Genomic DNA, 23,954 nt, shown 5'->3' on the forward strand with positions numbered 1-23,954 from the left:
TTTGGAACGATTGACAGTTTTTTGCCTAAACATACTCAGGACAGTTTGACATACGATCATGTTTTGTGTTGTTTACAGGGACTTGGAAAAAAATCACTTTGTAAAAAATGTAGTTTACTTGTAAAACATTTTCGTCTGACCATTTTCCACAACTTTCACAACATAGGTGGTTTCAGATGAAGCGACGATATTTAAGCACTGTTGGAAAGGAGGAATTTTTACTTTAGTCTAATTCAGGTGCAAATTAATATACTGAAGAAGACTTAAAAACCCAACAACGAAATAGCTTAATGGGTACGATCTGTATTTGTACTCGGCGAGGAACCGTTGTAGATGTTATTAAAGTTTGCGACCCGAAAACTTCGAACCCAAGATCTCAAACAATACATAACAAATTAAGGAACAATCCTGACCGGCTATAACGTCGCAAAGCCTCTTTATAATCATTCGGACATAATAAAAATAAAAGAATAAAGAAGTAAAGGGCAACCTATTTCGAAATAGACTCGGTCTTCTTTATTCTTTTATTTTAATCATGTCAGAAATGAAGCGGAGCCGGCGAAACATCTTATGTTGCGAGGCCTTAAGTCAGCTTTCTATTGTACAAGGTGGCGCAAAGGTAATCTTCCGAAGTTTTTGGCTGTAATTAAAAAAAATGAAAAACTTAGATTTTTCTTGTGAATTATTTTTATTTGGTCTTTTAATTTTTTTTTTTACATCAAGTCGAGAATATGATATCAGATAAATGGCCGCTGCCACAGTTTATTGTCATTTGAGCCCTTTTTATGGCATTTTACATCACTTTGGCCAAAACTTCCGGCGATAGGTCCTACCATTCCTGGCGGGTATTGTCTTTAAGAGCTGAAAGAGTCTTAGGCTTGTTGACATAAACCCGCGACTTCAAAAAGCCCCACAAAAAGAAGTGTGGAGCGCCTCATCACTCATGATTATTTTTGATGAAAAATCATCTTCCTCTTAGTGGTGATTAAGGATGGATTGACCGTATGTTAGACGCGATTGACGGTCAGCGTTTAACAGCTGATGCACCGCCTGGACCAAAATTCGCTGTAAAGACCGTCAACTGATACCCATTTGCGTGGCACGTCGTCTGGTCTATGTCGAAGGCGCTTCCGTGACATCCTCGGCTACAGCAGCAATATTCTCTGCAGAACGGATATTCCAGGGTCTGCCATGCCTGGCAGCATCTCGTGTTGTGCCAGTCTCTTCGAAGCGAGCGGCTAAATGTCTGCGACGAAATTCACGTTGTGCCAAAATCACCGACCGATTATTGGTCAAATAAATAGTCACCAATATTCCGCGTTCTGGAGCAGTATAGCGTAACATTGTTTATCAACGTGTATTTCGCATGTGTTTACTACACAAATGTCAAAACAGAACTGACATTAGGGGCCAATCGCAAAAATTATAGCATTTTCTGATAGGAGGATTACTTTTGCGCCACCTTGTATATATAGTATTGTCTTGGTAATTGTGTGAACGACTGAAGCCTAGGGTCAATAAAATATTTATGCCATATCAGTGCGGTTTAGACTTTGCAAATCTATCATTGAGTACTTATTTACCCTGCGACAAATCTCAGAAAAGACCCAAAAAATTATTTGGTTTATAGCTACATTGTATTTTTTCCTGGACAAGTACATGCTTCCTGATATAATAGTCCACAATAGTTCTAAAAATTCCATGGAGAACAACTAAATGGCTGAGCGGCACAATAACTGTCGTAAGCAGTTGCTGACATTGGTCTAATCTGTGCACATCGCAATATTTCTCTCAAACTTAAAACAAGTTCGAAGATGGACTATGTCGGATAACTCCTTCCGGTATCAGTTATCCACGGATTTCTTCTATTTATAGCACGGCCACATACGGTCTGTGCACTTCGGTTGCACGCATCAACTATTGTTTGCCAGGAGCCATCACTTCGAACTCTGTTGTTTAGTTGAGTACTTAATGCGGTGTTGTATGCATTGACAGTACTCTGATTTTGCAGACGGTTATTTGTGACCCGTCTTTGTTTTTTTTTCAATAGCAGCTGGTCGCAGACGAAAGACACCTACTAAGAGGTGATGGTCGCTACCGATATCTAAAACACGCCTGGTCTTTGCATCCATTAAAGATCCCACAAATAGTTTTCTTACAATAATATGGTCAATTTGGTGTTTGGTCCTTCCGTAGTTAGATTGCCATGTATATTTGTGGATACTTTTGTGGATGAATTTGATACCACCAATAAAAATACTGTGAGCTTATGGTGGCGTCAAGCTATGTCAAGCATTATGTTTCACAAATGCATTCATAGGATTGTTCAAATTTGAATTTGTTAACGTTTCTGTAATCGTTTTGTTTAAGATGTGCGGCTGATTGGGCCACAGCATCCGATCCCAGTGTTGGGGCTGCCAACAAATCCTCCAGGCCGGATAGCCTTCTCACTTTAGCTATCGACAGACGGATGTCAGTGCGAGATTAACAGGGAATTCTTCATTTAAAATCGGAAGTAGTGAGCTGCTTGAAAAATTAAAAAAATAATGAGTCACCTCTGGTCACTCCCAAGTCAGTGGCGATCAGGGGCTTTCCGTTCCGTTGTAGCCAAATTATTTAACCGCAATAACTGAAATTTGGAATTAGGTTTCGCTAGCACAAACATAAAAAATGTACCAAACATCCCTTGCAAAAAAAATCAGACTGTATGGCCTACGTTAAGGGTACAACCCTACTTGAGTTTTCTTTGGAAGATTTTGGTCACATTTTTTCACAGAATTGGTTCTTAATGGTAATTTCTGTGTTCCCAGAATATAGAAAAATTTTAGAAAAAAGAGATGTATGAATTATTAATATTGCTGTGTTTAACTCAGTATTTATATTACCATAATAATAGCTCGGAATCGATGATAAAACTATGTCAGTTCCATCCAAAATAGATGAATGGTGGAAACGAAATGAGACACGTGCCAGCATTCCCGGCACTCCTGGTTCCTACTTATCAAAAGCCGGAGGAATTCTTGCACATTAAAATGGTAAATATAATATACGTTGTAAAAATAATGTTTAATGTTTTTTTTTTTTAATGTAGGACCTACAATTTGCGAAGCATGTCACACTTCACCTAATTTTTCAGTCAAGAGTTTCCCGAAAATGATGAATCAGTTGGGAATTCATGAAAAGCTTCCTTAATAGGAGAATGTAACGATTAGGATCAGCTAACATGTGCCGCGCGTTCACCCATAAGACGTTAAAAACTTGGGTTTGGGCGTCGGGTTAGTAACCCTCCCCTAGAAAAAACAGCCTACTATGATAAAACGAAAGAAAAGAAAAACAAACCCCTCTAATGTTGACGAACCCCGCAAACGTTTTAAGGACCATGATCTGCGAATCTGCTCCTGGAATGTTCGCACTCTTTATAGAGAAGGTGCCGTCTTCGCCTTGGCAGACGTACTTGAAACGTACAAGGCCGATAGTGCTGCCATACAGGAAATACGATGGATAGGGAAAGGCGTCACAACAACACCTAAAGGTGACGCACTGTATTATAGCTGCCATGACGTAAAGCATGAGTTTGGTTGCGGATTCGTAGTTAGTCGGAGACTAAAACATCAGGTATCAAGCTTCACCCCAGTGAATGAAAGACTTACTGCAATTCGAATAAAAGCTAAATTCTTCAACATCAGCTTTATTTGCGCTCATGCTCCCACTGAAGAAAAGGACGAACAACGCTTAGAAGAAACATGTGACCGTTGCCCTGCCCATGGCGTTAAAATCATTCTAGGCGATTTTAATGCCAAAATTGGAAAGGAGAATATCTTTGGCCCAACAGTCGGGAAATTCAGTCTCCACAGTGAAACATCTGACAATGGTATGATGCTGATGGACTTTGCAGCTGCAAAAAACATGGTAGTTAGCAGTACCAGATTTAATCATCTCGATATTCATAAGCGCACCTGGCTGTCTCCAGATCAGAAAACAAGAAATCAAATTGAACATGTTGTGATAGATGGAAGACATGCATCGAGCGTGTTGGATGTACGATCCTTCCGAGGCGCAAACATTGATTCAGACCACTACCTTGTTGCAGCAAAGGTACGTACCAGATTAAACGTAGCAAACAAAGTGAGAACAGACACAACACGGAAGTTGAACATCGGTAAGCTGCAATCAGAACAGAATGAAGTCCGAAAATTCTACCAAAGGGTCAAGCATCAAACTGATGACTTTGGTACAGGCACAACCTCCTGTAGAGACCAGCAAGGTAATTTGGTAACTGATACAAATAGTGTACTCAGGATATGGAAAGAACATTTTTCAAAACTATTAGTATCCAATAGCAGCGAAGACGACGAAGATACCACTGTCCCAATCCAATAAGATGGTATTGAATGTATACCGCCCAGCCAAGATGAGGTAAAGACAGCAATAAATCTGCTGAAGAATAATAAGGCAGCAGGAGCCGATGGCTTGTCAGCCAAGCTGTTCAAGACCGGAGGCGACACGCTGATAAGGTGTATTCATAAGCTAGTTAGCACCATCTGGCAGGAAGAACGAGTACCCGACGATTGGAACCTGAGTATCCTGTGCCCCGTCCACAAGAAGGGAGATAAGACTGTATGCTCTAACTATAGGGGCATAAGTCTATTGCCTACAAGATCGTGTCAGGGATATTGTGCGAACGACTAAAGCCTATGGTCAACGAGATAATTGGACCATACCAATGCGGCTTTAGACCTGGCAAGTCCACCACTGACCAGATATTTACCCTGCGGCAAATCCTGGAGAAGACCCAAGAGATGCAGATCGACGCCTACCACCTTTTTGTCGATTATAAAGCAGCCATCGACAGCCCGCTGCGTTCAAAGGTATTCCAAGCCATGTCTAAATTTGGTATCCCCGCAAAGCTCATCCAGCTTTGTAAAATAACTTTAATTGACACGAGGTCCTCAGTTAAAATAGGAAAGAACCTCTCCGAAGAGTTTGGTACCAAAAGAGGTTTCAGACAAGGAGACAGCCTTTCGTGTAATCTCTTCAACATCCTGTTGGAAAAGGTTATACGAGAGGCAAACGTCAAAAGAAGTGGCACAATCTACACCAATAGTCACATGTTACTTGCTTATGCTGATGATATAGACATCATGGGCCGATCAGTAAAAGAAGTAAGGTCGAAGGAGAATCTGCTAAAGTAGGTCTGGCGGTAAACGGTGAGAAGACCAAGTTGATAGTGTCGACGCGCAATGCGTCCATTGAGCTCGGACCGACTGTGAAAGTTGGTTCCTATAATATTGAGGTAGTAAAAGACTTCGGCTACCTCGGCACCTCCGTAAACACAACAAACGACATCAGTTGTGAAATAAAAAGAAGAATTGTATTGGCCAACAGATGCTACTTTGGTTTAAGTAAGCACTTTAAAAACAAAGCCACAACTCGTCAAACAAAAATAACGTTCTACGAAACACTGATACTACCCGTGCTGATGTATGGCTCCGAAGCCTGGGTACTTGCGCAAGCAGACATGGCAGTGCTTGGTGTGTTTGAGAGAAAAATTCTTCGAAAGATCTACGGACCAGTCTGCGTTGACGGTGAATATCGACGTCACATGAACCACGAGCTGTATCTGCTATACAACGACATCAATATAGTTAAACGTATCGAGATGCAGCGATTGCGTTGGCTAGGCCATATCATAAGAAGGAGCGATTATGAACCCGCTAAAAAGGCGTATAAATACGGACCGCTTGGCGGTGCACGCAGAATTGGCAGGCCCAGGAATAGATGGCGCAAACAAGTTGATGAAGAGATGAAAAGGCGCGGTATTCCAGAGTGCGAAGCTACAAATAGAGAGAAATGGAGATCTTTTCTTAGTTCGGCCTATGGAACAAATGTTCTGTAGTGGGCCAGCTAAGTAAGTAAGATCCGGACGATGCAGCCGCCTCAATTCGTATTGGACCAGAATTGACGACACGATACCCAACATATGCCCAGCATGTGGATTGGGACCACACGATACTCTGCATTTATTTAACTGCCCAGCTAAACCCACTCACCTGTCTCCTCATTCTTTATGGACGCAACCAGTCCAGGTTGCGGAATTCTTGAGTCTGGATACAGAGGAACTTGATAACTGAAATAATACACGAACGAACATATATGCCTTGCCACAACAACAGCAACAACAGCAACAATTGGTACAAATTGTTACAAGTTTTAGGGTAACAGAAAGACCCAATCTTTAATCGAAATAAAATGCAACCGCAAAATTAGATCAAAACTAAATGTGTATTATAATCCAGTTTAAAATAATTTACATTTTGTATTTAATAACAATGCCAAAATTCGCCCCAAACACAATCGTCATCCTAATTTGTTGTCGACTTTATGCGATTTTAATCATTAAGCTTTTGTATTGCAGAGATAAAAAAATTATGACGATGATGATAAACTCTCATGTCATCTTCAATAATTTTATGTTGTTGGCTGCGTTTTTGCTTTCAAGGTCAATTTGATTGTTTTGTGTGGTGTTTTGAATTTGTGTCTGTGTGTCAAAGAAGAAGCGGCGCGAGTCTTTTTTAGGTTTTTTTTTTCTTTTTTACAAATTTGGAAATCTCACCTCAACGAGAAGGAGACTTGTTAACATGCTACTGACGTTGAAGCGCGTTGGGCATAATTAATTTAATCGTCAAGCACCACCAGCAGCCGCAGCACCTCCAACGCTAAGCGTGTGACGGCAACAAGCCAATTGAAATGAAACCCAAAAGAAAAAAAAAACTCTAAACTCAACGAAATGAACTTGAAATTTGAAATTAACATCAGCATTTCGGTTTCAAATTTTGATGTGAAAGTACTCAATGTGATGTGTTTATGATTAAAGAAGTCAAAGTCACCAAGTCATTGTTTGCAAAATAGACGTCCGTCAGTTCGTACGTACATACGTATTCAATATGTATAGCAACAATTGAAGAATTTCCTTTATTGTTGTCGTGTAAATTATTTCAATCATAAATAGTATGCGATAATAGATTTGGCATCAAAATAAATATTTCTTTTTTCTTTTTTTGTGTTTTGATTCGCTCTGCAAAAATTCACTATTGTTATTATTACTTTGTTTGTCACATTTGTGTCGTCAGATTCTTCTCAGCTTATCATCAATTCATTTTCTAAAATAATTTGGTGATTATTTGAAAATAATGTATTCGAAAATGTGGGCTCGTCACTGAAATATTAATGGTCTAGAGATTTCTTTAATGTGTGTTTGTTTGTAATTTGTTAATTAATATTTTAGCAATAAATTTCACTCAGTTTTAATAACATTTGCAGAAATTTGCTTATGAGGAGTATTAATTTATATTGCAGCCGATTTGTGTGTCGTCGTAAGGGTAGACAGATACCACGGAACGGTCCTGAGCCACTTCTAATTGCTGCGATCTATGATGTATGTATGTAGGTCTGTTTTGCACAGTTATCAGACCTCAGGAAAAATGCGTGTTCGTTGAACAATCAAATAGTGATATAAATATTGATTTGAGTGTAGGAATAACCAGTACCATGCTATAAAAAACAGTAAAAAACAATCTTGCCGAGAGTGGATTACCACCAGCCTGTGACTGTAACAAAATACAATAATAGGAGTGGTGGAGTAAAGGTACTATGGACATATCCCCAAATTTAACAAGTAAGAACGGCGTTAATTTCGGCCAGGCCGAACATGTTATACCCTCCACCATAGTTTGTATAGAAGCAAAATGTAATAATTAGGTTCCTTTCGTTTATGAAGAAGAAAAAAAACCAAATGTCAGCAAGTTCGGTAAAACAATGTGGCTAACTTTTAAAATACCGAACTTCGGGAGGTACCGTTCCATGGCAGCTATATAAACAAGTAAAAAAGTATATTTTAGAATGTATAAAGTATGGACCAAATCGTGCGCACAATTTTCCGAACATTTTTGAACTTTTGTGGGGGAGGTACCTGAATGAGTGGACCGATATTGCTTATCTTCGAACTTAAACTAATTTTGCAAAAAAATTACGAATACGAAATCGTGGGCCGAATCGGCAGGTCCGCTCGAGAGTTATTTTGCGCTCCAACCACTACACACGGTGTCATAGGGCATTTTATACCCTCCACCATATGGAGGGTATAATTAAATTTGTCATTCCGTTTGTAACAAATCGAAATATACGTCGGAGGACCTATAAAGTATATATATTATTGATCAGCATAAAATTCTATGTCGATTTAACCATGTCCGTCTGTCCGTCCGTCCGCCTGTTGAAATCAAGATACAGCTCGCAATTTTAAAGATAGAGAGTCAATATTTGATACAGAAGTTGTTATTACTTACAGGATGGTTGGTATTCAAAATGGGATACATCGGTACACGTTTTGATATAGCCCCCATAGAACGGTACCTCCCCACCAAAATGGCTGAAATTTGGTATTTAGTTATCGTTGGGTGTATAAAACTTTCCACCTGAAATTTGTTGGTATAAGTCCACGCATTCATATAGCCCCCATAGAACGGTACCTCCCGATTTTCGGTATTTTGAAGGTTTTAGGTTCATTATCACACCGAAATGGCTGAATTTTGGTACTTAGTCTACGTTGGGGGTATAAAACTTTCCTCCAGCATTTTGTCGGTATCGGTCCATGCCTTCATATAGCCCCCATAGAACGGTACCTCCCGATTTTCGGTATTTTGAAGGTTTTAGATTCATTATCACACCGAAATGGCTAAAATTTGGTAGTAAGTTTACGTTAGGGGTATAAAACCTTCCCCCGGTATTTAGTCTTCTTTGGGTCAAAAAACTTTCGGTCTGAAATTTTTCGGTATGGATCGACGTTCTGAAATAGCTTTCATAGAATGGTGCATCACATTGTTTTACCAAAATTGATAAAATTTAGTATTAAGTCTTCTTCATACACGAAAGGAAACTAATTATTCCATTTTACTTCAATCTAACTCGTGGTGGAGGGTATAACAAGTTCGGCCAGGCCGAACTTAACGCCGTTTTTACTTGTTGTAACTTTCGGGCTGTTTTCTCAGGAAGTATGGACTTGCCCCTGATTAAGCTTATATCGTTATATGGGGGCAGTGAATGCAAGTTGCTACAACAATAATCAAAGCGATTCGGTCCTAAACTGAACTTTCCGAAATTTTGTGTGGGAGGTACCCGAAGGAGTGGACCGATTGAATCCATATTGGAACCTCATCTAAGTCTGAATGATTGAATCCATATTGGAATCTCATCTAAGTCTGGTAGAAATTTCACGATGTGCAAAGTATGGTTATCGGTTACTTCTTTAAAGAGTTATCGTACGCACAAATTTTCCGAACATTTCCGAAAAACATATCGGTCCACTCCGGAAGGAGTGCACCGATATAACCCATCTTCGAACTTAAACTAAGTTTGGACAAAATAAAAAAAGTCAATCTATACCGGACAGTATTAAAACTCAAAGTAGACTAAGTACTAAATTTCCGATATTTCGGTAAAACCTTCAAAACTCCAAAAATCAAAATGTACGCTTATATGGGGGATATAAGAACACGCGGACCTGTACAGATAATTCTCTTCTGGAATATTTTATAACCCCGCGGAAGACTAAATAACAAATTTCAGTCTTCCGATGGGATATTGATGTCACAACCTTCAGAATTTAGAAAATCGGGAGGTACCGTTCATATGGAACGTTTAATACCCCAAATGAAGACCAAATACCAAATTTCAGCCATTTCGGTGAAATATTGAGGCCACAACCTTCAACATACCGGAAATATGGAGGTATCGTTCTATGGGGCTATACTAAAGCGTGGACCTGTACCGAAAAGTTTTTAAGGGGAAAACTTTATACCCTCAACGAAGATTAAATACCAAATTTCAAACATTTCTGGGGAATATTGAAGCCACAATCTTCAAAACAACGAACATCGGGAGATACGTTCTATGTGGGCTATATGAAGGCGTGGACCTATACCAACAAATTTCATATGGAACGTTTTATACCCCAAATGAAGACCAAATACCAAATTTCAGCCATTTCGGTGGATTATTGCGGCCACAACCTTCAAAATACCGAAAATCGGGAGGTGCCGTTCTATAGGGGCTATATGAAGGCGTGGACCTATACCGACAAATTTCTGGGGAAAGTTTTATACCGCCAACGAAGACTAACCCCCAGTTTTTGTAAAAATTTTTATTCTTCTCACACGAATTGTCAAATTTTGTAGATCGATTTACTCGCTTTAGCGCAAATGTAGAGCGCTGATTTTTAAATGAGGAATCCTTAATGATATATGGAACGGGTATACGAAAAATTAGATGTGTATGTCATCTGGGGGCTGAGCTATGAATGCCTAAATTATTACGAATATAGACGAACGAACAAAAATAAGTTACAAAAACTGGGGGTAAGTACTAAATTTCAGCCATTGCGGTGTGATAATTGTGCTAACACCTTCAAAATACCGAAAATCGGGTGGTACCGTTCTTTGGGGGCTATATCAAAACGAGGAGCAGAAGAAACTTCTAAAACAAATTTCAAAGCTCTATCTTAAAAATTGCGAGCTGTATCTTGATTTCAACCGACGTACGGACGGACGGAGAGACGTACATGGTTATATCGACTTAGAATTTTACCCTGATCAAGAATATATGTATATACTTTATAGGGTCTCCGATGAATATTTCGATGTGTTACAAACGGAATGACACATTTAATTATGCCCTCCATGATATGGTGGAGGGTATAAAAAGCGTTAAGTACCATCATGGTACAATCATTACAAGGTAGGGCATAGCAAACAGCTGATTACCATTTTTTCTATTGGTTTGCTTAGTCCGTATTTATATCAGGCAATTTCCCTTGCGGCAATTGTAAGCTTGATGGAGAGAGAGGTGATGCAAATGTTAACCTTCAACACCCTCTCTCACCGACACACTGACAATTGTCGCAAGGAAAATTACCTAATGTAAATATGGACTACTATGAGAGAAGTCTCCCCTGTCCCTTCAGGGATGTTTGTGGAACAATTATATAAATATGGAATACCATTAAATATTCTGAAATACCATGTAATAATTAGTTTTCTTTCTGTTACGATAGTACCTAGCCAGCTAACATTTTTTTTTCCAAATTCGGTCAGAATCTCTGCAGAAAATTCTAACAAAACATTAGAATTTCGCCCCGAAGTCGGTACGAATACGGAAAAAAATTCTGGAAAATTTAGATTTTATGAAGAAAATTGGTCCGAATTAGGAAAGAAATTCTGGAACAATTCGGAGAAATGTATACATTTTCTGTTGCATTTATATTAAAAAACTCAAAAATTCTTTATGCGAATATTATAACCAATCACTTTGTTTTTCGACAACAACTGAACAAAAAATTCCTTTAAAAAATCGATTAGAAATCGGAACGAATTCGGAACGAAGATTGTTAAGATTCTTGAGAAAACTGCAGAGATTCTTAAAAAAAAAAACTTTAGAAAATCGGTACAATTTCTAGGAAAATATTAGAGAAGTCGGCAAATTTCTAAAATATATACAGAAAATCTCGGAAAAATGTCGGAAATCAGAGCCCTCGAAAAAATTGTTAGCTGGGTATGTTCATAATTTGCGGTGGTTGAGTGGTATCTTTATATGTCCCTATCAAAACTTGGACCAATGTCCGTAATTTTTGTGGAAATCCTAAATAGCACATTACACCCAACTTCAGCTGAAAATTTCGATAAAAAACATCAAAATACTTGAAATAGGGCGGTATTTCAAAATATTGAAAAATACATATATCCATAGTTTTAGGTGGAACACTAGAAACCCTAAATACCAAATTACAATTTAAGCGGTCAAAAATGTAGCTAAACATGTCGGTGCAATAATAACCCTAAAACCTTTAAAATACTGAAAATCGGGAGCTGCCGTTCTATGGAAGCTATATCAAAACATGGATCTGTTTCGACAAATTTCTGGAGAAATGGTTTTCTATCCCCAAAGAAGACTAAATACCAAATTTCAGCCATTTCAGTGAGATAAAGAAGCTAAAACCTTCAGAATACAGAAAATCGGGAGGTACTGTTCTATGGGGGCTATATCAAAACGTGGATCTGTATCGACAAATTCCTGTGGAAACGTTTGTAGCCCTAAAGAAGACTAAAGGGCTGAGTACATAAGCTGTCTCGCCTGCTTACCTTACTTGCTTCCGATAAAAGAATAAAAGAGAAAAGGGCAGCATAGTTCGAAATTGGCTTGGCCTTCTTTATTCTTTAATTTTTTTTATGTCAGAAATGAAGCAGGAAAGCAAGGCAAGCAGGCGAGGCAGCTTATGTACCCAGGCCTTAAATGCCGATTCTCAGTAATTTCGATATAATAATGAGGCTAAAACATTTAAAATAACGAATATGGTGAGGCACCGTTCTATGAGGGCTATATCAAAACGTGGACCTTTACTGACAAATGTAGACCCAAAGAAGGCTAAATACAAAATTTCAGCCATTTCGGTGTGATAATGAGGCTAAAACCTTCGAAATATCGTAAATCGGGAGGTACTGTTCTATGTGGGCTATATCAAAACGTTGACCGATATAGTTCATTTTCAATTGAATCCAGGCCTTATCTTGAGAAATCAAATTGAACATGGTTGTGATGGACGCCATTCATTCCGCGTGTCAGATGTATCTATCGTTTCGAGGATTACCACCTTGTTGCAGTATAGGTACGTACTCCATTAAACGTAGAAAATAAAGTACGATTAAACTGACGGCACACAGAAGTTCCACTCAACTAACCAAAATGCTTAATGAAAGCACTCACCGTTCCGATAACATATCAGCACGATGACGCAAAATCTATACATAAATTCCAGAGACCTCCACCAAGGAATTCTGCTGCAAAAGGTTATCAAGGTGCGCCTGAGCTAACTTTAAATGAAAGTTGCTTAGTAATGCTTACACTTGGGAAAACCACCGGAGCGCTTTTTTATATAAATCGCTGTCAAAGTTCACATTTACAGAGATTTTTAGGGTTTCACGATTTTGCTTCGAAACCGTAAATCCTATCAAAATGGGACTAAAGAAAGATACCTACAGGTATCTCCTCCACAAAATTTTCGAGCTATATTCAAAATAAATTTTTGTCGGCAAGTTCTTAAGTCCAAAACGGACAAAAAAATTTAAAAACCGCTGATTCATAATTATTGGATAAAAGGATTTCGGTTCCGTATCCACTAGTCAATTCGATATTGTCAATAAATAACAGTTCCAATTCACACAGACTGAGGGTACACAGAAAAAAATATTTCAAGATATTTTCGTTCGTGATGTAGTTTTTTCATACTGTACAGGTACCTCACATAGGATACATGTGCGGTTTCTTATTTCCATCCGAAAGCCATTTTTTTCAAAAATATGTAAGATTTTCATGAGATGCAAAATCACTTTCCTGTTTTTCCCGATATTCCACTATTTGCTCTCATATTTCCTCTCTTGTTAGGTAAATGCTCTCAACTTAGTTCTCGTTTTCTTTTGAATGGTCTCGTCGTCTCACCATCGTATTGGCATTGTATCAACAAACCACACCACACACATACACACCACAACAACATACCTAAACCAGTGTTGTTAGTTAACCGACAAACCAAACAACTACAGTGCGTTTGGTGTCGAAAAAACAAAGTTCGTATAGTCAAATACTTCGCAACTACAAATTTGTAATTTCTTTAATATAAAGCCAACATCTAATATTTCAACCTATTGCTTATAGACTCAACATGTATGTACATATGGTTCGTATTGTTCTGATATGTTCACAAGACGATAACAACTACAGTGAAAATCATTTGAAGAAACGGTAAATTACAATAATACAAAATAAAAGAATTAATAAAAGTTGCAAAATTTGTCTCTGGTTTGGTTGGTGGTGTGTGGTGGTTAGTAGTCAATAATTACAAAAACAACAACTCACCAACTTTTTTTTCAATCTCTCGGAAAAAAACTGTATTTTTTTGCTTTATGAAAGGCGTTCATGAAATGCAGAAATTTGAACCTTGGCAAGACTTTATGAACACTATTCCTGAAATGCAGTAATTATTTTTTTTTTTTAATTAATTTCTCGTTAGAGACGAGCTTACTGACCAAGATGCTTTTGAAAAAGGAAAGCCGACGATACGAACCCACACAATCACCACTGTGTGACATGCATGTTTCGCCTTTGGTTTAGGAAGGCTCCTCAGACACATCGACTGTGGGGCGGCTTCGTGTATATCTCTGTCGGCATAGCCGACTACTACTTTTCTACTTGTTAGTATTGAATTCCATATATTAATTAAAAACAAATTATCATAAGGATGGAAAACCGTAGGATGGAGGGTATACTAAGTTTGTAATTCCATTTGTAACTCATCGAAATAATAATTTCAGACTCACCAAATTATGTATATATGTATTATCTTGATAAACGTAAAATTCAAAGTCGATTTAGCAATGTCCGTCCGTCTGCGGTAATCACGCTATCTTCCGAATAAATAGAGATAGATCGTTGGTCGGAACTTAGATGAATTTCGAAAACGGGCTATATCGGTCCACGTTTTAGTATAGCCCCTATATAAGGATATCGTCCGATTTTCGATATTTTATACAATGTATTTAGATAAATGTTCTTTCCAAATTAGCCATATTTTGACATTTAGGGTTCACAGTGGAAAACACATATTCACCAATAATTATTTCCGGTATTTTGAAGTTTTAAGCTGACCAAATTAGTTAAAATTAGGTATTTTGGGTTCCCAGTGGTCAGAAAACTTCCCCACCTAAAATTTTACTTTTGTAACGGAAAGAAAATTAATTATTGAATATACATACATATATATAGGTATATTCAAGTGGTCAGGCAGAACTTAACGCCTTTTTTCTTGTTTTTGCAAATTATATACATATGTATTAGGCCGGGGCGATTTGTATGGAAGGAAAAAAGTGTTATCGGGCGCCTGGAGTTTCTGATTCTTGGGATTGTACTGAGCAAAAAAGTCAACTAGACCATATGTCTACGGTGAAAATCGAGCCCCCGGATTTTGACTTGAAGTTTTTTTCAAGAATTTTTGGATATTTTGGCATATAATAACCAAACCACTGAGATTTTCGATCCAACACAAAGACAACAATTGTAGCCAAGACAATAATAAAGAACTCTCTAGTACATCGGAAAAGCATTAGAACGCTCCTTCAGGCAGTTATGGCCTCGAGAAGGTGCACATTTTTCGGAAAATATCGATAAATGACACTGTGCTACAAAATGGGACTCAAAATCAGTGGGTGGAAATTTCCTTTTGTAGATGAAAGCCCTTGGTGAGTGTACTAAGAACGCAAAAGGAAATGTTCATGATAGGTCAAGTTTCTGAGATATGGTTTGGTCAAAATATCCTTTAAAAAATTTTCAAGTCAAAATCCGGGGGCTCGATTTTCACCGTAGACATATGGTCTAGTTGACTTTTTTGCTCAGTACAATCCCAAGAATCAGAAACTCCAGGCGCCCGTGATGGTGTTCAAATCGCCCCACTCTAATATGTATGTATCTTTCCAATAAAAAAGTTATAAGCATACGATGATCAACCAGATCGAAAGACGTAGAATGATGAAATCCAGAACTCCCTAAATTACCTATACAATGGCTTCTTGCATTTGCAACGGACACAACTAACCAGATTCCTTTGATAAATTTGCCTGACAACAGTGTGTAAAAAAATTTTCATACAATTTGTCTATCTCCATATATACATTAGGCAATTTTCCTTGCGGCAATTGTCAAACTGTGGGTGAGAGAGGTTGTTGTTGACAATTGTCGCTAGGAAAATTGCCTAATGTATGTAGATATGGACTATTAATAGAATCGTAATATTTTACTTCGCACATTTTGATCCTAAATTTTTTCTACGAGGATTAATTTGTATAATATGAACATTGACATCGAATGTTAAAGATGGAAGTGTACACTTCAACTATACCTCCTGTACTTATCATTTGTCTATTCAATGTCTTTGCAGCTTATTTACCTGTAAACAAATAAGAAAAACATATTATCATTTACAAATTGCTATTAAATGGTTTTCTTAATATAGTCCAATGGAATAACCCATAACGTATACCCTGGCAGGCAGAAAGAAATGATCATGGTACTACTAGCCGTGTTAATTAACAGAGAACATGTGTTTTCTATTATACCGATCAGACACTCAGTGTATTCTAGTCTGTGGGTGTGATTAGTGCACGCTGTCATTTTTTTAACATATGTGAGATATCTCATGCCGAATGAGCGAGCGTTTATGACGTTGTGATCTGAGCATTACAGTAATCTAACATTACATAGAACAGTAATAACATGAATACAAAAAAATAAAATGTTTTGATAAATGAGATACAATTTCAGTGTTGTCAACTCTATAGGTAGATACTTAAAGTTCCTCGTTGGTTTTCAAATGTTTTCGTATTTTTTTGCAATTTCCCATTTAGAATCGTTTAGTACCATCTCAGCTCGAATTTTCAAAAATGCGGTGTCTTATCATCGCTAAACACCGACAAGTACCAGTGCTTTTCGTACACTTTAAGTTCAAATTCCCCAGAGATTGCTAGCTTTTATAGCCTGCTTTGCAATAACAGGAGTTCTTTAGTAATTCGAACGTATTTTAATTCAAATCTTCTTAAAAAAACAAGTCATAACCCCTACTTTCCAAATTTCTTTGCCCTCTTGCTACATACCACGACACAACGCCAGCACGAATTTCCAAAAACCTTTTCTAACTTTTCCCGTTCGCTAAATAGCCTGGAACTGCATTTAGTACCTTTTAGTCCGAAATTCTATACGGTGGGATTTTTTGAAATTAAAAATAAAAATAAAATAGATACTTTTGAAAAAAAGTATCTACCGTATCTCTTTTAGCCACAACAATGAACTGGTAAAGTTTTTCCATCGATTGGACCATAATTGCGGCCCTTAGAAAATTTTCGTGAAAATACTCCTTTGGCATCATAAAAATTACTATTGAAACGAAGATCGCTCATGTGGCACGGGTTAACGATTCCCATAAAATTTCGTATATAAAACAAATTTTTTTTGGTCGCCCTAATATACATATTATGTGGTCCGCAATATTATGCACTATATTTAGCTAGATTAAAGATAATGTTTTGAAAATTGATAGTGACCTTACATATTAAATTACGTATAGAGTCATTGTTTTAAAAAAATTGGTATAGGCTCCCTGTAAGGGCATTCCCCGATTTCCAGTATATTTAACGCCAACTAATTTCCAAATGTGGGTATTTTGAATTCTTAGTAAATATAAACCAAAATCATCAATATAGGTCCACGTACTGGTATAGCCTCTTATATATAGATTCCCCCTGATTTTAGCTATTTCGAGAGTCTTTGCCATATTTTCCAAGTGATTAGGCTCTAATTTGGTTTCTCAGGGGGTAGCACACCTTTTCACAGAAAATTTTCAATGTAGGTCCGTGTTTCAGATGTTCGATCGTCTATGTTTCCTCTGGATCTTCACATAGTCTACAGTAATCGATGATGCTGTTATCCCATCTTGAAGTTAGGGGTCAGGCCTTGCTGTGACCAGTAATAAGTCCCAATATGGTTCTAATACCTAAATTATTTCTACGATGGATTTTATGCGCAAGATTGTTTGGATACCCTGCAACCAGGTTCTATTTGCAATTTTCGGTTCGTTTTCTCAAGAGAAACACTACGAAGTTTTCCAATGTAGTATCACATTGGTGGCCTAATAAATTCCTCTATTGGTAAGGCAATCGATTGAGAGCCACATGTTTAATGGAACCCAACAAAGCACAACGATATCGCGTATGTCAAGTAGGGCATTTTTGCAATCAAGGATCGTTTTGGAGGGTATGATCCATGACTTGAGAGCCTTGAGGGCTGCTTGAATATCAAGCGGGTCAAAGAACTTGAACCGAGACTCAAAGCATTCGTGACAATATATGTATATGGCCTAACCCACATATTCAAAAAATCAAACTGACCTTAAAGATCAAACCGGAACTTTTAAAGTACTTACTTAAAAAACTTCCTATTGCACTGTATAACACTAGGTTATACTAACTACTGAAACAATGCAATGTGGAGTTTTTTAGTATTTTGTTAAAAAGGTTCTTTATAGTCAGTTTGATATGTGGGTTTGGCCGTTTTGGCGCTGAGCGCCTCATATATATAGTCACGAATCCTTTGAGTCTCGATTCAGCTTTTTTGACCCGCTTGATAGTCAAACAGCCCTCATGAATCCTTTGAGTCTCGGTTCAAGTTCTTTGACCCGTTCCGCTGCTTTCTTGATGACAAGAATCTCTGCTTGAAAAACGCTGCACTTATGGTCGAGTTAATAGGATTTTTTAAGGAGTGACTCTCTGCAGTAGGCAACGGCTCCAGTGCCTACCTCCATCTTTGATTAGTATGTATAATGGCCATACCGTCAAGAGGAGGTTTACCCCTAACCCAGGCATCTCTACTAGGAACAGGATAGTTTTTGGAGTCATTTCTTTGGCCATCATAGCATTTCATTTTTTGGTCATTATCCCAGCAAAATTTGAGGGAAGGGGTTCCATGCGATGACGTGATTTCATGGCATCTTTTGCATTGGTTCAAACGAAGTCGTGAAAGATCCGACCTTTTCATTAGCATTTGAACTAATGCAAAGCAAGTCGTGAAAGATCCGATCTTTCATCAGCATTTGAACCCATGCAAAGGAAGTCGTGAAAGATCCGATACTTTCATCAGCATTTCAACCCATTCCATCGATCCAATAGTATATAAATTTTTCTAAATATATAAGACTAATTATCTACAATAGGCTTGATGTTGTCGGAGACTCGAAATTACAACCAACGTTGTTAAAACTCGTCGTAATTATAATGTCATTGCAAAAGTTTGGTGAAAATGACATGCCACAGCATTGATGGAAATGACATGCCAAAGCATTGGTGTAAATGACATGCTTTGGATACAAAAATGAATAGCATCTTTTGGGGTCCACGCTCATATAAAATTCATCGATGGAGATGCTAAAAAGATGACATGCCAGCTCACTTGCACCCATGATTGAATAGCATCTTTGGCATCGAACATTTTACTGGGTATGTAAAATTTTCAAAACTATCCTCCAAAAAAAAATTGAACTTTTTATAACATCAGCATTTATGCTAACAAGGGTATATAGACTTTCATACAGGCAAAATGTGCTTCATCGAAATAATGACTTTGGACCCCAAGTATGTTTGGACGAAATGTGTTTCAGACAATTTGGAGTCGATTGAGCAATGTCCGTCCGTCTGTCTGTCTGTCTGCCTGGCTGGCTGGAGCCCACGATAACTCTCGAACGGACCAACCAATTCGATCTAAAATTTAGCTTTCGTAATATTTTGTCCAAACTTAGTTTAAGTTCGAAGATGGGCTATATCGGTCCACTCCTTCCGGTATCTCCCCCACAAAAGTTCGAAAATGTTCGGAAAATGTTCATCAGGGGCAAGTCCATACTTCCTGAGAAAATAGACTAAAAGATACAAAAATTCCCTATAACACCGTGTGTTGTTGATGGAAGCGCAAGATAACTCTCGACCGGATCTGCCGATTCGGTCCAAAATTTGGCCTTTGCAATATTTTGTGCGAACATAGTTTAAATTCGAAGATAAGCCATATCGGTCCAATCCTACAGGTACCTCCCCAACAAAAGTTCAAAAATGTTCGGAAAAATTGTGCGCACGATAACTATTGAAGGGAGTGACCGATGTAATCCATACTTTGCACATCCTAATATATCTACCAGATATAGATCAGGTTCGAATATGGACTATATTTGTCTACTCCTTCTGGTACCTCTCACACACAATTTCGTATAAGTTCACTTTAAGACCTGCTCTCGAATCACTTTAATTTTTGTTGAAGCGATTTGCATTCGCTACCTCCATTACGACGGTAAAAGTTTTTTCAGGGGCAAGTCCATATTTCTTAGGAAAACAGCTCGAAAGGTGTAAAAAATCATTATGTCACCATATGTAGCTGTCGGAGAGCACGATAACTCTCGAACTGTTCAACCGATTTGGTCCAACATTTGGTCTTCGTCATATTATATCCAAACCTAGTTTCATGGGGCAATACCGGTCCACAACTTCCGGTACTTCTTCCCAATTTTAAAAAAAAAGTCACTAAAATGCTAGGACGATATCACTTGAATGGGGCAAACAATTTGGTCCAAACTTTGGATCTCCCAATATTTTGTCAAAATTTAGTTTAACTTCTAAAATGGTCCATATCGGTTCTCCCTAAGGATACCTCCCCCACAAAGGTTAAACATTTGTGTCTTATTGCAGTTAATTCCTAATCCATAATTGTCGGAAAGTTTAAATGTCCAAAAAGGGCTGTAGGTGAAAGTTTCAATTCACATTGGCTGAGGGTATATATCTGTCGACAAAGCCGACTGACTCTTTTTTACTTGTTTTAAGGGAGTTAACCGAAGTTGTTGTCCGATATGGACCTTCTTGCAACTTAATATACTTTTGAAAGGAATCTAATCGAATATTCAATTCGTAAGTCATACCCATCAGTCATTTTAGTTGTTGCCGGCAGGGTGTATTAGACTTTTTGGGCCATTATCTCAGAATGTATGACTTGCCCCTGAAAAAAGGACAACCTGTTGCAAAAAAATCAAAACCATGAGACATATTCTTAAAATGCGCTCGTGCGAAAAATTTTGAAAAAAGTAGACCGATATTCGAGTATTTGAACCTGATCTATGTCTAGATTAAATTTTACGACGTTCAAAGTTTAGACGCAAACGGTTTCTCTATTCCAGAGTTAATTTTAGGGAAAAATTTTGAACTTTTGTGGTCATCGTTTGAATTTTGTGGCACATCTTCGAAATTAAACTAAGTTTGGACAAAATATTACGAGATCCAAAATTTAGACCCAATCGGTTGATCCATTCCAGAGTTATCGTGCGATCCAGTCAAAGAGATGGACGGATGGATACTACTAAATCGACTCCAAATTGTCTGAAACAGATTTCGTCCAAACATCGTTGGATTCTAAAACACGGTGCGCCTTAACTAAATTTAAATGAAAGGTGCTTACACCTGGGAAGTTTTTGCGTATTCTGAAACTACAATGTTCATATATGAGAACTTTGACCGCGATTTATTTTAAAATCCCTCCAGCGATTTTTTCTTATTTTTAGATTTTTTCATCTATGAACATTGCTGTTTTAGTATCTATAAAACTTTCCAGCTGTAAGCGGTTTTCACTTAAAGTTAGTTAAGGGGCATCGTGCATGACATTGTCTATATTTGAACTTCTACACCTCAAAAATGGTAAAACCTAAAAAAAATACCATTAAGGTTAATCTTGTAGAGAATTTTCACTGCTACAACATTTCCTTTAGACCCATTACGATAGGACTTGCGGTTTCCAAGTAAAACCGTAAAAATATAAAAAAACCTAAAATGTGAACTTTGACCGCGATTTATATGAAAATCTCTCCGGCAATTTTTCTTTTTGTTTTTTTTTTTCGATTTTTCTCATCTATGAACATTGTACTTTCTGAATCCACAAAAACTTCCCAGGTGTAAGCTCCTTTCACTGCTACAACATTTCCTTTAGACCCATTACGATAGGACTTGCGGTTTCCAAGTAAAACCGTAAAAATATAAAAAAACCTAAAATGTGAACTTTGACCGCGATTTATATGAAAATCTCTCCGGCAATTTTTCTTTTTGTTTTTTTTTTCGATTTTTCTCATCTATGAACATTGTACTTTCTGAATCCACAAAAACTTCCCAGGTGTAAGCTCCTTTCATTTAAATTTAGTTAAGCCGCACCATGAAAATTATTATTTCGTATCACTTTTTCATCGTATCAATGTGTTATACCCTCTTTTACTTAAAGGCTGCAAAAATCGATCAACTGTAGCAGATACAAATATAATTTTTGAGCATCTTGAAAAATTGGAACAATCGACAATTGGTCTGTTCTAGAACCTGGAATAATCTACAATTTTTACCATTTTCTTTTATAAATTTAAAAACTACCAGACTCTTGCGGGTTCTGGGACAAAGCATACGATTTTTTTATGTATAGAATAATCGATGTTATGGCTGACCTTCACATTAGCACAGTCAAACAGGGGTCATTGACTTTTAATAAAATAATATTCCTGTTTCACAGGTTATGGCCTAACATCTTTAAAAGTTAATACGCCTTTATTGAATTGTAGTCCAGTTTTATTTTAATCGAAATTCAATTCTCAATGGGCTCTCTTCCGTGTTTTGCAAATTAATACTATTTTGAAGATTAATTCTTCTTATTCTTTATTCTAAAAAAATAACAAAATGTAGAATATTAAAAACAAGAATATTGACAACACTTAAATGTTACTTTGTTCTGTCTACTTTTGAGATAGATTGAGACTGAGTATCTACATAGGATCTCTCTGGTGGCAGAGACTGACGTTTAAACAGCTGACTAAATATGTAGCGTGGATGCATGTTGTTGCCTACTGTGTCGCTCGTATGGATTTGTTTTGTTTTTGTTCTATTCTTCTGATAGAATAATAACAACAACAACACTTAACGACAATCGTCTGTGTTTGACAGCTTGGTGTCGGCGCGGCGATTTCTTTCTAAGGAAACAGAACTTATTTCATATTTTCCAAAATCAAATTAGTTCAGTTTAAAACTAAGAGTTAAACGGTGAACACACAAAAGAAAGCGACGAGCGAGAGCAAAGAAAATAAATAAATTCTTAAAGAAGAAAATACGTTAAATACTATTTTGAAAAAAGAGCATCCCAAGAATTTATTTCAAAAGAAGAAAAAAATATACAAAAGTGAATCATTTGCTAAATTTGTGTTTATTACAAATTATTTTCTAATTTAAATTAAACAAAAAAGTAAACGAAAACAACAACAAATAACAAAATGCACAGTACCCTGTTGGATGAGGTTTGTAAAGGAAACAATTTTTATTTTATTATGCATCATAAAGAGGAAAGGAATTTTTATTTTATTTATATTCGTGATTTTTAATAAGAAATATATTTAAAATAATGCAATATGGATATTAGAAATATTGTGATGTGAAAATTGAAAGATTCACCTGCTTTGAATTAATGGAAATATTGTTCGAATACACAAATAGCTTTATATATGACAGGAAATTGAAAATATACAGTATTTTGAGATCCTATATAAGGATCTGAAATAAAATACACATTTTTATTTTTTTCATATTGAACAAGTTATGAATTTGAATTTAAGTGGTCTGACACAAAAAAAATTTTCAATATTAAATTTGTAATCAATTTAGTTCGACCAAATATTTTTTTAATCTATATGTTTAGACAATGAATAAATATATATTCGAGTAACAAATAAACTCCGAAATGAGCCGAAGATCAAATAAGTCATGGATGGATCTTGGATCTATTATATGTATATAAATATTGAGTGGGATGCAGAGGTGATGCTACCCACTTAGTCATAAGTAATTTATTTCCGAAATGAGACTCAATTTATTTGTGTTTGCGATAGTAGTTTGAATTCTTCTAGTTCCGCTATCAATTTGATATTTGTTTGAACCTTTGGATCTGCAGATTATAAATCAGATGTATTTGGTCGCAAAAGTTTGCAGCCGTGTTTCAAACCTTGAAGCTTTTGGTAAAATTTTTGTGCACATGAAAGTTCGTGTTAGGTAGTTTTTGAATTCTTGTTTATACATTTCGGGCAACTGAGTACTGAACAGTCACAAAATAATTTAAAACATTTCCCTAAAATGTTGAAAATTGATATTTTTAACGGTGCGGCTATACAAAATCCCAGATAAATAAAATACTTTTATGTACAAAGGGGGGTTTTAATAAAAAAATTTAATTATGGAGAAATTGGAAGGAACCAGTTA

The 23,954-nt window shown here is 37.0% G+C and overlaps 1 protein-coding gene across 1 annotated transcript in view; it reads left to right on the forward strand.

Moving 5' to 3' along the window:
• Positions 1-22,523: 22,523 nt before the first annotated feature.
• Phyhd1 (Phytanoyl-CoA dioxygenase domain containing 1) overlaps positions 22,524-23,954 on the forward strand; it is a 32,761-nt gene continuing 31,330 nt past the window's right edge. Inside the window, exon 1 of the mRNA XM_073960521.1 lies at positions 22,524-22,999. Within this exon, the coding sequence (XP_073816622.1) occupies positions 22,976-22,999 (24 nt within the window). The 5' untranslated portion in view covers positions 22,524-22,975. The remainder of the gene's footprint in view (positions 23,000-23,954) is intronic.

Source organism: Musca autumnalis, unplaced genomic scaffold (genome assembly GCF_047663935.1).
Source record: "Musca autumnalis isolate F117 unplaced genomic scaffold, ASM4766393v1 scaffold_1, whole genome shotgun sequence".
NCBI classification, from domain to species: domain Eukaryota; kingdom Metazoa; phylum Arthropoda; class Insecta; order Diptera; family Muscidae; genus Musca; species Musca autumnalis.